Consider the following 14,952-nt stretch of genomic DNA (forward strand, 5'->3'; position numbering starts at 1 on the left):
TGGTTCTTTTGTGTAATGTTTCAAAGTGCAGGCTGAGCTCTTGATCTTTTGGGAGGCACAGGCAAGACAAAAGGCCAAACTCACTAATGAAAACTTGCTGAACTTACTCTTTAGAATTCCATTCTAAGTCACGAAGAACCCTTTTGGCCCTGCTCCCAGACTAGTAAAACGAACATCTCAAGTCCCTAGAGGCGAAGATAGTTCGCTCCACTGAAACCAAATACACATGGTCTCCTGACAGCTGGTTGTCTTAGCATACTTAGAACTATATATTTATCAAAGGAAAAAAAAACCTCCAGGAGCACAATATTTATTATAGGATTATCTCAGTGATTCAAGTAAACATAAGTAAGGCTAAATTAAACCATGTTTACTATGATGAACTATTACTTAAATCCTGACACAAAATCACCCCAAGAGATTTGGGGTCTCATCTTTTGAGACAACTGACGCATACCTTTGCTTGGGCTTGCTTTTTTTTTTTTTTTGAAGAAAAGAGACAAGATTTACTTTTCTTTTAAATCTATCTTTGTTTAGTTACACAATTTCTTTAATTATTCTAAAAAAAATCTTTTGAGCGTCTAAAACTGAAATTTCCCATCCTGTTAAGATGTTGATTTCAGTATTAAATTTAAATAAAATCACAAAATACTGAATTTGCTTATACTTTAAAAAAACTGATTTTATCTGATTTATCTGAATTTAAAACCCATAATTTTATTAAATCTCATTTTTAACTCTAAGTATTACTTTAATTTGTGGTTCCCCCCACCCTTTCTCTAGGTCCTCTAGTCGAAGTTCAGTTTATCCCAGCCTCTGTGGATTACAGGCTATCTAAATGTTCCAAATGACCATGTCTGTCTGTGGCCAGCACACTGTGGGGTAAAGGCAGGGAAAGGGAAGCTGGACAGGCCACAACAGCAGTAGATGTCAGGTCACATGGGATCAAAAGCACATTACCACCTCCAGGATTCAGCTTATAAGCCACGCCTACAAAATAAAGCCCTACCTCTCAGGAACAAGATGAGGGTCCACAGGGAAATGAGCCTGCTGGCTAGTCCCAAGGCATAGCAACAGGAAACAGGGAGGGAGAGCACCTGCCTTTGCAGGCACCGGGACCCAACAGGTTCAAAGCTTTTTGCCCTACTAGGGAGTCCAATCTGTGGCAACTGCGACTGAACCTCACACAGGGCCCACGGGCAGGGCCAGGCTGGCAGGAGATGGGCTAGTGGCTTCCCAACCCTCAATGATGGAAAAAGAAGCCCACCCTTAAGGAGTTTATAGTCCAGGGACATAATATGACAAAAGGGCCACAAACATAGGAGAGGAGAGTGCTGCCATGCTGGGGAGGCAGGTAGCGGTAGTCAGAAAAGTTCCAAAGAGGAGGTGGTGACTGAGAAGATCTAAGAGGTCAGAACCTATGGGAGAGGGAATGAAATTCAATGTTTTACTGTAAGAAGCAGCCCAAGCAAAGTTATGAAAATGAAAAAAATACAAAGTGTATTCACAGGAAATCACAAACACACACAAAACAGTTTGGCTGAACAACAGGAAATATACAGGACCCAGACTAGGCTAGAAAGGTCAACTGGGATTAAAATGGAATTCTCTGGATGATGAGAGATCTGTACTTAATTTAGTTAACAGGGAGGCACTGACGGTGTGGAGCAAGGAAGGGACATTACATGACCGGAACTTAGTTCAAGAAGATAGTGGCAGTTTTGTGCTGGATAAACTAAAATAGGAAGAAAAGTTAGAAGGTCTTCAGGAGACATGGCCATGGAAGGACGGAACTGAAATGAAGGAGGAATGATAAGAACAGAGATACTGGGGAGAGAGGGTTTCTAGTACAAAACAACAGGCTGGCTAATGCCCTTGAGATGCAGCACGTGGGCACCAAAGACAAGGAAGAAGGTTGTGAAGCACAAACAGTCGTTCATCAGAGGAATGATGAGTTTGGTTTCAAGCACTTGGAATTCGGGGTGTCAACTGGACACACAGATAGACTCATCTATCAAGTGGCTAGAAAAGCAGATCTGTAAACAGCGGGGAATGTTGGGATTAGAAATGAGGATCTGGGGTCATTCATCAAGAATGGAAGCGGAGTCATGGGAAATATAATGTAGCATAATTTAATGGGTGCGAAAAGTGAGACAGGAGGGAAAGTGGCAGGGCATAACCACTGAAGGAATGACACAGCAATTGAGGACAGGACAAACTGGTTAGAACCAAGATGGCGGAAGATTCAACTTCCAGTAGACCCTGAGCCTCATGGCGCACCCCCTGGTGCTATGACAGTTCTTAGGCTGATCATGAAAGCTCAAAATGTGGGTGGGGGGCCCAATTCCTGGAAATCCCTGCCCCTTCTCCAAAGTAGTTAGAATAATGCTCCTACTCATTAGCATATGAAATTACCAAACTCATAAAAACTAACAACTCTGCATCTTGTGGTCGTTCTCTCTCTCTTGCCTTCTGAGATGGCCGGCATTCTGTCTATGGAATGTGTACCTCTCTAAATAAACTTCCTTCCCCTTTACCATGCCTTGCTCTTGAATTCTTTCCTGTACAAAGCAAGAACCTATTCTTCTGCAACAAAAGGAAGTGAAGGCAATAAAGGATACAAGGAAGAGTCTATGAATTGCAGCTTATAGAAGGAAAAGGACTAAAGGGATAAAACTCCTGCTAGGAATGCTATCACGAAGACCAGACAGGAAGGTAAACTGCAAAGCAGTGTGAATATTTTAAAGCACTAAACAAATACATTTTTATAATTGTTACAGTATTACATGTTTAATCTCTAGAAAAGCCACATAACGTTGCAAGAGCCACACTTCCCCAAATTTTCCAGTGTCCCTTCCTCACCAAGTCAATTGGATCTCCATCTCCCTCAAAGTCTTTCAGTCATTAATAAATCTTTTCTTAAGTGTTTATACAACTCAAGAAGCACCAACTGAATGGCGACCATGTGTCAAACACTACAATAGGCACTTTCATACATACCCGCCTTTGGAGTAGAGGAAACTGAAATTTAAGATAAATCCCCCTTTATGGAAGATGAAATGAGGCTCAAAAAGGTTAAGTATCTTGGGCAAGACTGCCAGGTAGTAAGAGGAGGAACAGAGGGCATCTGATGGCAAGTCTTACGGTGCTTTTTTCCATTTCAAGCTGGAACTTGCCATGTTTGTTCTTATCTCTCTTATTGAGCTATGAGCAAATTAAGGGCATAAGCCACATCTCAATTTCCTCAGCACCCTCTGAAGTATCTAGCAAATGGCCTTACACTTGGTCACTTTTCACTGCGTTTTTGTTGCCTGAAAGAACACATGCATGGATACCCGCAGGCACACAGGCCTCACTGACGGTGAGCGATTGTGGGCTGGGCAGCTTTGAGTACTTATTTCCAAGGCGGACTGTAACTTAACAACACAAAGTTCTAAAAACAAATTCTGTACTTGTGAAAGATGCCACCTGGCCTGCCTCAGGGGCTGAAGTTCTCTTTTTATGCACAGAGTGGGAACAGCACAGGCAGTGATGAGCTGGTTTTCTCCAAACCACTCCCACAAACCAGCTCAAGCCAAGACAAGGGCCCACACCTTTCGGGGAAGAGAGCTGTGCAGCCTCTGCTGCCCATTTAACCTCTGGTGTCACCGTGGAAACTGCCAACAGTCTGGGGAGGAGGGAAAGGTGGAGCAGCTTTAGTGCCAGCTCTGATGATGTAACCCTAAATTCCAGCTTTTCTGCCAGGAAAAAAAAAAGGCAACTGGTTTAGAATCTAGTCCCCCCTCCCCCATACACACACTTAATACTCAACCAAAATCTAATTTGCATGACTAGCTTTTGTTGCATACCTGACCACTAACTTTTTTTTAAATCAACAGTACTTAGTGTCTAATTCAACTGACCGGTTTTGGTTCCTTGCAAAACAAACGTATGGACCCTGAAATGTGTGTATTTCATAAACGTCCCTTGTGCGAGAAGAACACAAAGTCTTCAGAAGTGTTTACTTTGCAAGCCACATACAAACACGGTGGGAGACCCGGAAACAACATGTATCTGAACACCACAAAGGCATGCAGTCAGTCGTGTTTCAGCGCTGCTAGAAACACCAGACGGCTTTTCCAGGACAGACTTCTGAAGTGGGATCGCATTTCAGAGCTTCATAAATTATAACACACGTGGGAGTCTCCTACCCAATATGCCTGCAGATGTTCCCTTTTGTGGGAGTGTCTAATTGGGGGCATTTGGTATTCATGTCCCTAGAAATCTTTAGGGTACAACAAATGGATGCCTTTCCCTGCATGTGATGACAAGATCCCAAAGTAGCCTTCTCCTATTTCTGAAAGTAGTTAATGTGAGCATACCCTTGCCTCCTGCACGGACAAGCTGGGGCAGACATACATTAGCCAGGCTGACATGGGGAATCTCCCAGGCTCAGGATATCTCTCCATGTCCATGGAGAGCAGATGGTGAGGATACAAGCATTTTCTTGCCAATTTTTACCTAATGTGGATCAGGCTATTGGTCTCCTGGGCCTCTGCCTGTCAAATGCACTGCATGAGGCTTGGGACTTCCTAGAAAGAGGCACAGTAGAAGCCAAAAAGAGTACAAGCCTCAGCTAGGGCAAGCGTCTGGCATTGCCTTTGGGCGGGTCCACATGGGATGCTTTTTCCATGACTCCTGAAAGAACTCTCCAAGTCTAAGCCTATTATCAATGCCTAGATAGTTAAAAGTTGACAGGATAGTATGAAACACAGAAAACAGAAGAGAGCTTAACACAATGCCAAGGATGGTACCAACCTCTCCTTACTCAGTTCCTAAAATCCATCCTATGACCTTGGCCTAACTGCAATGATGTTACTTCTTTTCTATGCTCTGAACCCTGCAAGAGTTAACCAAAGATATTAATAACTTTAGCAACTATGTAAGCCCTTAGAAGGTCATACCACAATTTGACCACTTTCCATTTTAACCTTTCTCTAAAACCTCATTTTTACAGCTTCTACTTAAGGACATTAAAACTTCTGGTCGTTTCTTTGGTATTACAAATGCAGCCAGTTCTAGTAAGTGAACTTGTATCAGACAGAAAAATGTACAACCTCTCAGTGCAGCATTTTCACATTTTCTTGTGAGAATTACTTACTGACCTAGAACACTGTCAATTATTTACTATTATTTGCTATTATTTACTGTGCACTGCATTTGTTAAAGTTTTAAAGGAATGGAAAGACTTGTTCCTTGCCCTTGAGCCACTTGCAATATAGTTAAAAGATGAAAATAAAATGCACACCACTAACTAAATCTATGGTGGGCAGATTATAAGAGTGATATAAATTCAGTACTAAGAATTCAGGGGGAGGTTAGGTGAATTGTGCTCGGGGAAAATGGGTGGTAGAGGGCATCTGAATAATGTCTTAGAAAATATGTAATATTTCAACACGAAGAGGGCATTAGAGGGCATTTTACATGGCGCTAACAGCTTCAGCAGAGGCACAGATGCAGGAAGAGTACAGGTGAATTAAGAAAACTTAAGTGATGGAGTCTGGCTAAAAGACAAGCTAGAGGAGGGGAAATGATAGGCAACTGATCTGGAGAATAAGTGTGGCCAGTTCTTTACATTAAAAAGAGGAGGAAAACGTAGAAAGCTATATTTTAGAAATAGGAAATAAAATATCTTTTAAAATAAACCCTTCACTAGTAATTTCTCCCATCACATCTTCAACTTTGAGACTGAGAAACATTTTATTAGCAAGTTTACTTGCAAACTAGGTGCAGTAACTTCAATGAAAAACAATGTAGGTCTGGAAACAATGTTTCTCTGTGCTGACAAATTCTTGGCTGCAGCTGAACTAATAAATTCTTATTACCCACATCTTGTGATCATTTTCTCTTTTCTCATCACCAAAATACCTTCTTAGTTTAATTCATTATGTACCAACTGAGTAGCTACCCCAGAGCTAGTATTTGTTTACTTATTTACTCATCCTCTCCTTTTCTGCCCATACTTGTCCTGCTAACCACTTACTCACTCGTTCTCCTCGTGTAAACTGTATCAGTAATAACAACGTGAATAGCTGTTACGTGCTAAAGTGCCAGGCACTGCAATTCATGCTTTATGAACAGTATTCAGTAGAATCCTCAAAACAGCACCACGAAATAGGTATTATTACCCTTATTTTATGGATGAGGAAACAAGTTCAAAGATGTCAAATATTTTGCCAGCTGGCAAGTGGCAGAACCCAGGTTTAAACCAGGTATGCCTGACCCCGAGCCCTTACCTGTTACCACATCACTGTACTGCCTCCAAAACTCTTTGCCGTCTTACTGTTATGGGCCGGTATTTTCAATTAAAAATTAAAACGTTCATTGAGTGCCTGCTACTGTAAAATCCTGTTCTAGCTGCTATCAGAGGTCCATAAATAGATGAGAGAATGCCGGGGATTATTAATGCTCATAATCATCCGTATTTGAGTATAAACAGCTATGTCTTATATCAGTGTGTCAGATGGTATGTCCATGATTCATGAATTTGAGCAACTAAGGTCAGAGGGGGTAAAAACAGCTTAGTATGTGAATGTGGATGGTGACCACATCTCAGACAGAGATCAGCCAACCCTGACTAAATGACTTACAGAGAATTTTAATAATACATTTCAGTCAGAGTCTGTAAAAACTCTCTCTGCTGATGAAAAATCTGTCCTGTCAGAAGTTCCCAACCAAATCTGCTTACAATCCATTTTCAATGAACCTCAGCTTCCTTTGAAGTAGAATAAGCTAGTAAAGCATTTCAGCCAACAATAAGCACATTGTGAGGCTAGTCCCTATAAGATTCATTACCGATGAATAACGTTATTGGGTTAAACCACAAATGTGATATCAAACTACTTGTACCATGTAGCCTGAATGTTGTGAAAAGTTACATAGAACTATTTCAACACAGAAAAATAATTCAAACGTGTCGTCTTTTTAAACTACCTGCTTTTAATATTCCCTTTACCAACTTCTGAATACTTTAGTATGTTAAGGAGACTAGTTACATTTTTACAAACAACTAGAATACCTAAAAATACACAAGAAATTGGGTAGGATGTTGTTCAGGATAACCGCACACACTCAGGGAGCATTTGGAAGGAGTCACAATTGTGGACTGTCTGTCAGGCACAGTATTCACACTGCAAATTGCACAACTAAGACTCATGCAAAGACCTCAGTGGCAAATACTCACTGCATTTACTCTGCAATCTAAACTCTGAATACAATTCATTTTTAAAAAAACAAGTTGATAAAGAAAAATCATTTCAAGAGTTCAAGAGGGGCAAAAGAAACAGCAAGCATGTCTGATTAACAAGGAGAAGCATCCGGCTACAAAAAATCAACAACACTGATACTTACTGTTCAATTCTGGGAGACAGGTACAGCTTAGGATACACCTGAGTGGCTTCAGTGTCTTCAAAACTGACAGAAAGGAGAGCCACATCTTCTCCTGGGTCTTCATTCACATCCTTAAACAGGTAGTGAAAACCACAATGTCATCAGTCTTGGAACACTGTTCTGGTGACCAGCTCACAGTCCACTAGCAAAAAGAGGCCGGGGGTGTGAGTTCCCCAGATTCGAATTTTGCAACTCCACACATCCTTTGCCACATACCTAGTCACTCTCCTAGAGTGAGAGCTTTCAAACTTTCTTTTTTTTTAATTTTATTTATTTATTTTTATTATTTTAAGTGGGGAGGTAATCAGGTTTATTTATTTACTTTTGTTTGGAAGGAGTACAGGGGATTGAACCCAGGACCTCCTGCATGCTAAGCACGTGCTCTACCACTTGAGCTATACCCTCCCCACTTCAAACTTTCTGACCAAGGCCCACCACAGTGAGGAAAAGACCCTCACTGATCTCACTTGTTCCCATGTTCCAAGAAGGGAAAAGTGAATCTGGCGATAAAGAATTAGACAAAAACAAAGTTAATAAATTACAGTACACATGTTGCTAGCAAGAATATATAATGGCTTATAATTTATATGAGATATACAAATGGCTTAAAATTGACTTTTCATAAGAAGAAAATGCATTATAAGCTTGATTTATATCACTAGATGACAATAAAACCTTAAAATACGCAGTAATTTTATTTTATTTACCTTGATGGTAAGTCATAAGTTATTTAAGTAGCAAATATTACCAAGAAACACATCACTATGAAGTGTGTCACTGTGCAAGCAAGTGTCAGGGTGTTACGTACACATCTGTTTAGTAACATGATTATGGATGGTTCGTATGGGAACCACAATACACACGTATCTTAAAAGTCTAGTTATAAGAATATTGTAAGACAAAAACATTATTGATCCAAATATGTATCAAGAAACATTGAAAGGATAACCAAACAACCCACAAAAAACTAAACTGATAATGATAAAGCTAAACTTACTGTAATTTATAATAAAAAGCAAGAATAGCCACAATCAAATGTCATAACCAACTCAAGTCAACACTGATGACACACTGATGAAGTGCCTGAATTAAAATTGTGGCACTCACAAGTATATACATGTGCTTTATGATTACTGCCAAATGCTGAGTATTTGTCAGACTTCTGAATAAAATACAAAATTAGAGTAAATTCTTGTAGCATGTTGATATTAATTTATGAATAACAAATTTTAATAACACTTAATATAAGTTCTTTCAAAACTTAGTAGAATTGTCCATCTCTCACCTAGAGGGACTAGTAGGAACTGAGCCACATTTTTGAATCAGTTCTCAGGTCCTCAGGAGGGCTCAGCCGCCATCCTAGGAGGGTCCCAACCTAAACTTTAAGAATCACTGCCTGTCAGCACTGGGAATCTCAGATGTGATGTCCTTCCTTCTATTTAAAACTAACCCCAGCCCTGCTTCTCCTGCATCTTGGGGAGCTGGTGCTCACACTCAAGCTGCTCACCTCTAACAGCTTCAATGTCCTTGCTCTGCCTTCTACTGTGCCTATAGGATGCACAAGTGTAGCAAGTACATACAGGGATGGAAAAGGACCAGAAGCCTCTCCCATCTTAAAAAATAAAAATTTCAAAAAGAATGAAAAGAATCATGCTAGTCTCTACCTAGTTCCCTGGGTTCTCTCTCTCGCATGTCTCCTCCCCTTCACGGACTGCTGAAAGAGCCGTCTACACTCCCGGCCTCATTCCCTCTGCTCCCACTATAACAGCCTTCCAACCCCACCAGTTTATCAAGACTGCTTCTACCACCAGGACTGCAGCATCCACCAAACACAGCAAATGCATCTCGGTCCTTATCTCCTGATCTCTAAACAGTATTTGAGATGGACGATCTCTCTCCTCTGGAAATACTCTTTCTTGCTTCTAAGAAACTACACCCTCCTGCCTCTTTGGCCACATCCCCCTCCCTTTTCATTCTCTCTTTTTTAACTTCTCAGTTATATCAGTATATATCCTTTGTTGATGAGACATATTTCTTATTAGGTAACTAAAACTCAGCTTGTGGGGTCAAAGGTTATAAACATTTTATATTTTAACTGCACTTAATAGATTGTTTTTCTAACAATTTTGCAGCATTTCAGATTTGGACTTGTGAATTTGCATCAGTATGAGACAGAGTCTGTTTCCGTTCATCCCGAGTAACTGGGTAACACTGGCTGTTGTCACCTTTTAATTTAATGCTGGCAATCTGATAGCTGGAAAAATGTTGAGTCTATTTAGATCCAATGAATGAAGCTGGGCAATTTTTTTACTTATTCACGGGTCATTTATATTTCTCCTGTAAATTTTCTCTTCAAATCCTCTGCCCATTTTGCTTAAAGGTTCTTGGAGTTTTTTAGTTATTGTTGTTTATTAGATTTACTAACCCATGTCTATTACATGTGTTATAAATATTTTCTCTTTCTGACTTTTGATTTTGTCAGGGGGCTCTTCTCCAATCACAGAAAATTTAGATTTCTATAGAGTTAAATCTGATTTATAACTCAGAGGTTATTTAACTATTTTCCTAGTTTTTCATCTAACATTGTTACAATTTTATTTTTACATATAGATTTGTAATACGTGTATATCTGGAATATATTTTTAGGTGATATGATGGAGGAATATGTACAATGAAGACCTTAGTACAGTGCCGGGAACACAGAAACCGCTCAATGATTGAAGAAAGAATAAATCAATGAGCAAATTAACATTAATTCCTAACCTTTATTCTCCACATATGGCAATTTTCAAGAACCTGCATTACAAAAGTTGCTGTCACCACTATTTACAATAGCCAAGACATGGAAACAACCTAAATGTCCATCCACAAATGACTGGATAAAGAAGCTGTGGTATATTTATACAATGGAATACTACTCAGCCATAAAAAATAATAAAATAATGCCATTTGCAGCAACATGGATGGACTTGGAGATTGTCATTCTAAGTGAAGTAAGCCAGAAAGAGAAAGAAAAATACCATATGATATCACTTATATGTGGAATCTAAAAAAAAAAAAAGATGAACTTATTTACAAAACAGAAACAGACTCACAGACATAGAAAAACAAACTTACGATTACTGGGGGGAAAAGGGGTGGGAAGGGATAAACTGGGAGTTCAAGATTTGCAGATACTAGGTAATATATATAAAATAGATAAACAACAAGTTCATACTGTTATAGCACAGGGAACTATATTCAATATCTCGTAGTAACTTCTGGTAAAAAAGAGTATGAAAATGAATATACGTATGTTCATGTATGACTGAAGCATTATTCTATACACCAGAAATTGACACATTATAAACTAACTATACTTTAAAAGAAATACATATATATATATACAAAAAAAAAGTTGCTTTGAAGAAAACTAAAACAAAAAAAAAGCCGTTGTCACCAATGATGTCTGGAAACTCAGTACTGACTCCTTCCTCCTGTCCCTCATGATACACCAAGGCTCCCAGAACCAGTGGTTTTAAAAGGAAAGCCAAGATTGGGAGAATGAGTTTATCTATCACTTCTTGCTCTTTTACAGATGATAAAGTATCCAATCTTGAATATTCCTTTCTGTGAAATAAGGATGGAAAATTTAAAAATGCTTACAGTCTCAACAAATAGAAACAATGTACTTATATAATATGACTCTAAAATTCACAAAATATCTAAAACTAAGGTTGAAGCTGAGCTTGAAAAAATTCACACTCAGAGGGACAAATTCATTTCACGATCTAAGTGTAGAAGGAATCCTCTTTCGAGTTAGGTTCGTCACCTTAAGAGAGACAATAAAAAAAAGATCTAACATTGAATTGATTATCAGATACCTTTCCCCAATGACTGTTTCCTTATGAAAGGTCAAAGCTCTGACTATAAGTCACAAAATCTTGTTTAAAAAAAAAACAACACTGCAAAAAACTAGGGACCACTGAAAACCTTTTTTATTAAGAGCTTCATTTCATATGCCTATGGATAATTTATAATTATCTCCCTTTCCTACTTCTTAACTTCCCATTACACCACAATTTAAGCAAAGAACAGAAATGCTCAGAGCCAGTCCTCCAAACAAACGGAATGACCCTGGTTTATATAACCATCATTTATTATCTGGCATCCTGCAAAGAGTACATGAACCATCAGTGTGAATATGAAAAGAGTTGTTTCCAGGAGTTCCTTTTATGAACTACTTTAATATGATTTATTCCCCTTGCTGTGGCACATGAGTTTTCCCTGAGTTGGTATTTGATTCCTAATAGATATGTAAGTTTGACTTTGAGAGCTTAAATAAGCCCAAAGAGTTCCAAAAATACAAATCCACATAGTGCTGTTTCCAGTTTCTGCAACTCTAACAGGCTTGTACATGTGTTCCTTCCCATCTGGGAAATTATAAAAGAAGCTCTTGTACCATGGTTCTTAGAAGCTAACATTACAGATGATTATTGTAACCACTAATGGCAGCATTTGGAAAACAGGGGGTGGTTACGGTGTAGTAGGGGACATTTAAAAATGTACAAGTATACATTTTTAGGGCTTTCTATCTGTGCTATTTGAAACTGCAGCAGGCAAGTGGTCGGGGAGGGGGTGGGAGGAAGATGCCGAATCTGCTGAAACTGAAAAAAAAAAAAAATACTGCCTCCTACCTTTCTAAAAGGATGTTGGGCACTGATATACATATGGTGAGGCAATAATGGCCATGAGATTTGGCTGAGATTTAGCAATGGATCTGGCTCAGCACTTGGCTGTAGCAGAAAGGGGTTCCTATGGCTTACAGTGAATATTCACTAAATGATGAGTTCCTTGCAGGCTAGGAGTTTTTCTTGTTCATTTTTGCATCCCCAGTGTCTGGAACACAGTACATATATAGCAAATTGGTTGGAAAAAAACTGAATTTATGCAGGAATGACTGTAAGAATGAGTAAATGATGTAGATAAACAGAAAATGCTTTCAGTTAGAAAGATTCTCCATATTCATCTTCGTAGTTCCTTATATCTAGGACCATTTAAGATTTTATTAAAGAAAACTCCAATCTGGACCATATTATACCTCTAATAAAAGTTAACATTCTGCTTAGGTCATAATGGTTTATTTATACAACTATTCTCAATTGGGACTCTGCAAATATTAAAAGGGTGTAGAAAAGAGACAACAATTAACCTTGAAAGTGAAAATAAACACAAGTACAACTGATCATTTGCTGTACCTCTTTGACATTCTAATTTTCCAAGTGAGGATAGCAGTCATTAAACAAGCCCCCGTGCTGCATGTCAATATAGGTACAAACTATCAATTAACTAACTGCTGATAGATGTTAGCTGAACAGTGTTTATTACAAATCACAGGTCACATAGGAAGACTGTAAAAAAGCCACTGTATTTCTCAATTCAAAAGGCTTCCAACAAAGCTACAACCATTGCTAGCAAAACCAGTTTGTGGACACAAGGACTGTAAAGACGCTACTACACGTTCTGCCAAAATCAATTAACAACTGTTCTGAGTTACATTTAAAATGACATTAAACTAGACCCAGGATTAATCATGATTCCTAGGGTGACTAAAAACTAGGTCTGAGTAAGCACCGCATTATACAAAAGCTATGAGTTTTTGAAAAGATGTAAGCAAATTAAAAACTTCCAAAACAGAAACTTATCTTAAAATATACTAAGTGAGGTTTATGCTTTGGAGGCTCCAGTGTTTTGATATTACAGATTCGTCATCAAATTATATATATTTAGATTATTCAAAGTCGAGTGTTTTCATGTAAGAGAATAAGACTCTCATGATGTTACCATTCATCTAACAAGCATTTAACAAGTAAGTAAAATATATAGATGGAGAAAAATTAAATAAAAATTAAATAAAATTAAATATGGAGAAAAATTAAAGCAGAGAAAGGGGACAAGGAGTGAGGAGGGAATGAAAGTTTCAAGAGAGTGATCAAAGATGGCTTAGAGATACTCGGCAGTGGCCTCTCATTACTTAAGACAGGAGATTTGGGATAAAAAGTCCTCTTGAGTCACTGTGTTATGTATCACATAAGCAGCCCCAATTAAATCAAAACCTGAATTTGGATTCTATTGGCATTAAGACATGACAATGAATATGCTGGGGGTGGAATTAAATCTAAGCAAAAGAAATATGGAAGAACAAGAAAAACAATGTATGTAAGGGAAGACCTTGGTCTCCCTGATCAGGGGTCTCTGACCAATAATGACACTGGTCATTTTGGAAATCAGGTAATTTCCTTTTCATCAAAGTGCTGGGAAATATACAAGTGCCCAGAAAAGCAGAAGAGTCAGAGAGCAAAATGGATCTAAGAGTAAGGAAGCTAGACCAAACCCATGAGGAAGAGGAATTGCCATGTCTGGTCCTTATGCCTGCTGGTGTGGCACCCGGCCCCCAGCCTCCTCCTTCCCACGCTGTAGAAGCTGGGGTTCTGAAGGCCTAGTTACAGCCTATCTCACCACATACTGAGTTATTGGCTAAAAATTATTTCACAAGAGATATATTGATATCTCTTGTGAAAGGTAGCATTTAAAAGAGTTACTTCTGATATGGTTTCTCCAAATGGAAATGAGAGTAAAAAAAATTCTCCCTGCTTAGTCCAGACAAATTGAGCCACTCCCTATATACCTGACTAGATCTTAACTAGCACCTTTACACTTGCCATCCCCAAATCAAATAGTTCTTTCTCTTGAGGGGGTTGGGAGCGGCAGAATAGGTGAAGGGGTTAAGAGGTACAAACCTCCAGTTATAAAACAAATAAGCCACAGGGATATAATACAGAATAAGAAATATGGTCAGTAACACCGTAATAACTTTGCCTGGGGACAGATGGTTACCAGACTTATTGTGGTGCCCATTTCACTATGTATGCAAATGTCAAATCACTATGTAGCACACTTGAAACCAACATAATATTGTACGTTAACTATATTTCAATTAAAAAATAATTTAAAAATGCTCTTTCTTGGGGGGTGAGGGGTGGGTACAGCTCAATGGTAGAGCAAATGCTTAGCATGCAAAAGGTCCTCGGGTCAATCCCCAGTATCTTCATTAAGTAAATAAATAAACCTAATTACCTCCCCGCCCCCCCAAAAAACAAACCACTAAACAAACAAACAAACAAACTGAAATGATTTAAAAATGCTCTTTCTCTCCTTTTTCTGAATTGGCATGACGTTAATTTAACTCTGTAAATGCACTTGCTCTGTTTAGCTTTCTTTCAACTGCAGTGTTGTCTACATCCACCCTTGGTAGTTTTTACATGTTGCCTTATGAACTCCCCATGCTGTTTAGGCAAGTGTATATTTTATATTCCAAATGGATTGTGAATTTCTTCAGGGCAGGGTAGAGCTCTCTTACTTCCTATTATGTCTAATAGTAACAGCTGACATATATCCAGTGACTCAACAGTCTCTTTGCTTAGTGCTTTATATGCATTCTTTCATACAATCGCCATAAGAACCTTGTAAGGTAGGTACTATTAC

At 38.7% G+C, this 14,952-nt stretch overlaps 1 protein-coding gene across 5 annotated transcripts in view; it reads right to left on the reverse strand.

Annotated features, from left to right (window-relative positions):
* BABAM2 (BRISC and BRCA1 A complex member 2) overlaps positions 1-14,952 on the reverse strand; it is a 357,253-nt gene that overhangs the window by 163,885 nt on the left and 178,416 nt on the right. For all 5 annotated transcript variants that reach the window (XM_072937993.1, XM_072937994.1, XM_072937995.1 and 2 more), the window contains exon 7: positions 7,390-7,499. In XM_072937993.1, the coding sequence (XP_072794094.1) occupies positions 7,390-7,499 (110 nt within the window). The remainder of the gene's footprint in view (positions 1-7,389; positions 7,500-14,952) is intronic.

This window comes from Vicugna pacos, chromosome 15, assembly GCF_048564905.1.
Source record: "Vicugna pacos chromosome 15, VicPac4, whole genome shotgun sequence".
Taxonomy (NCBI): Eukaryota; Metazoa; Chordata; class Mammalia; order Artiodactyla; family Camelidae; genus Vicugna; species Vicugna pacos.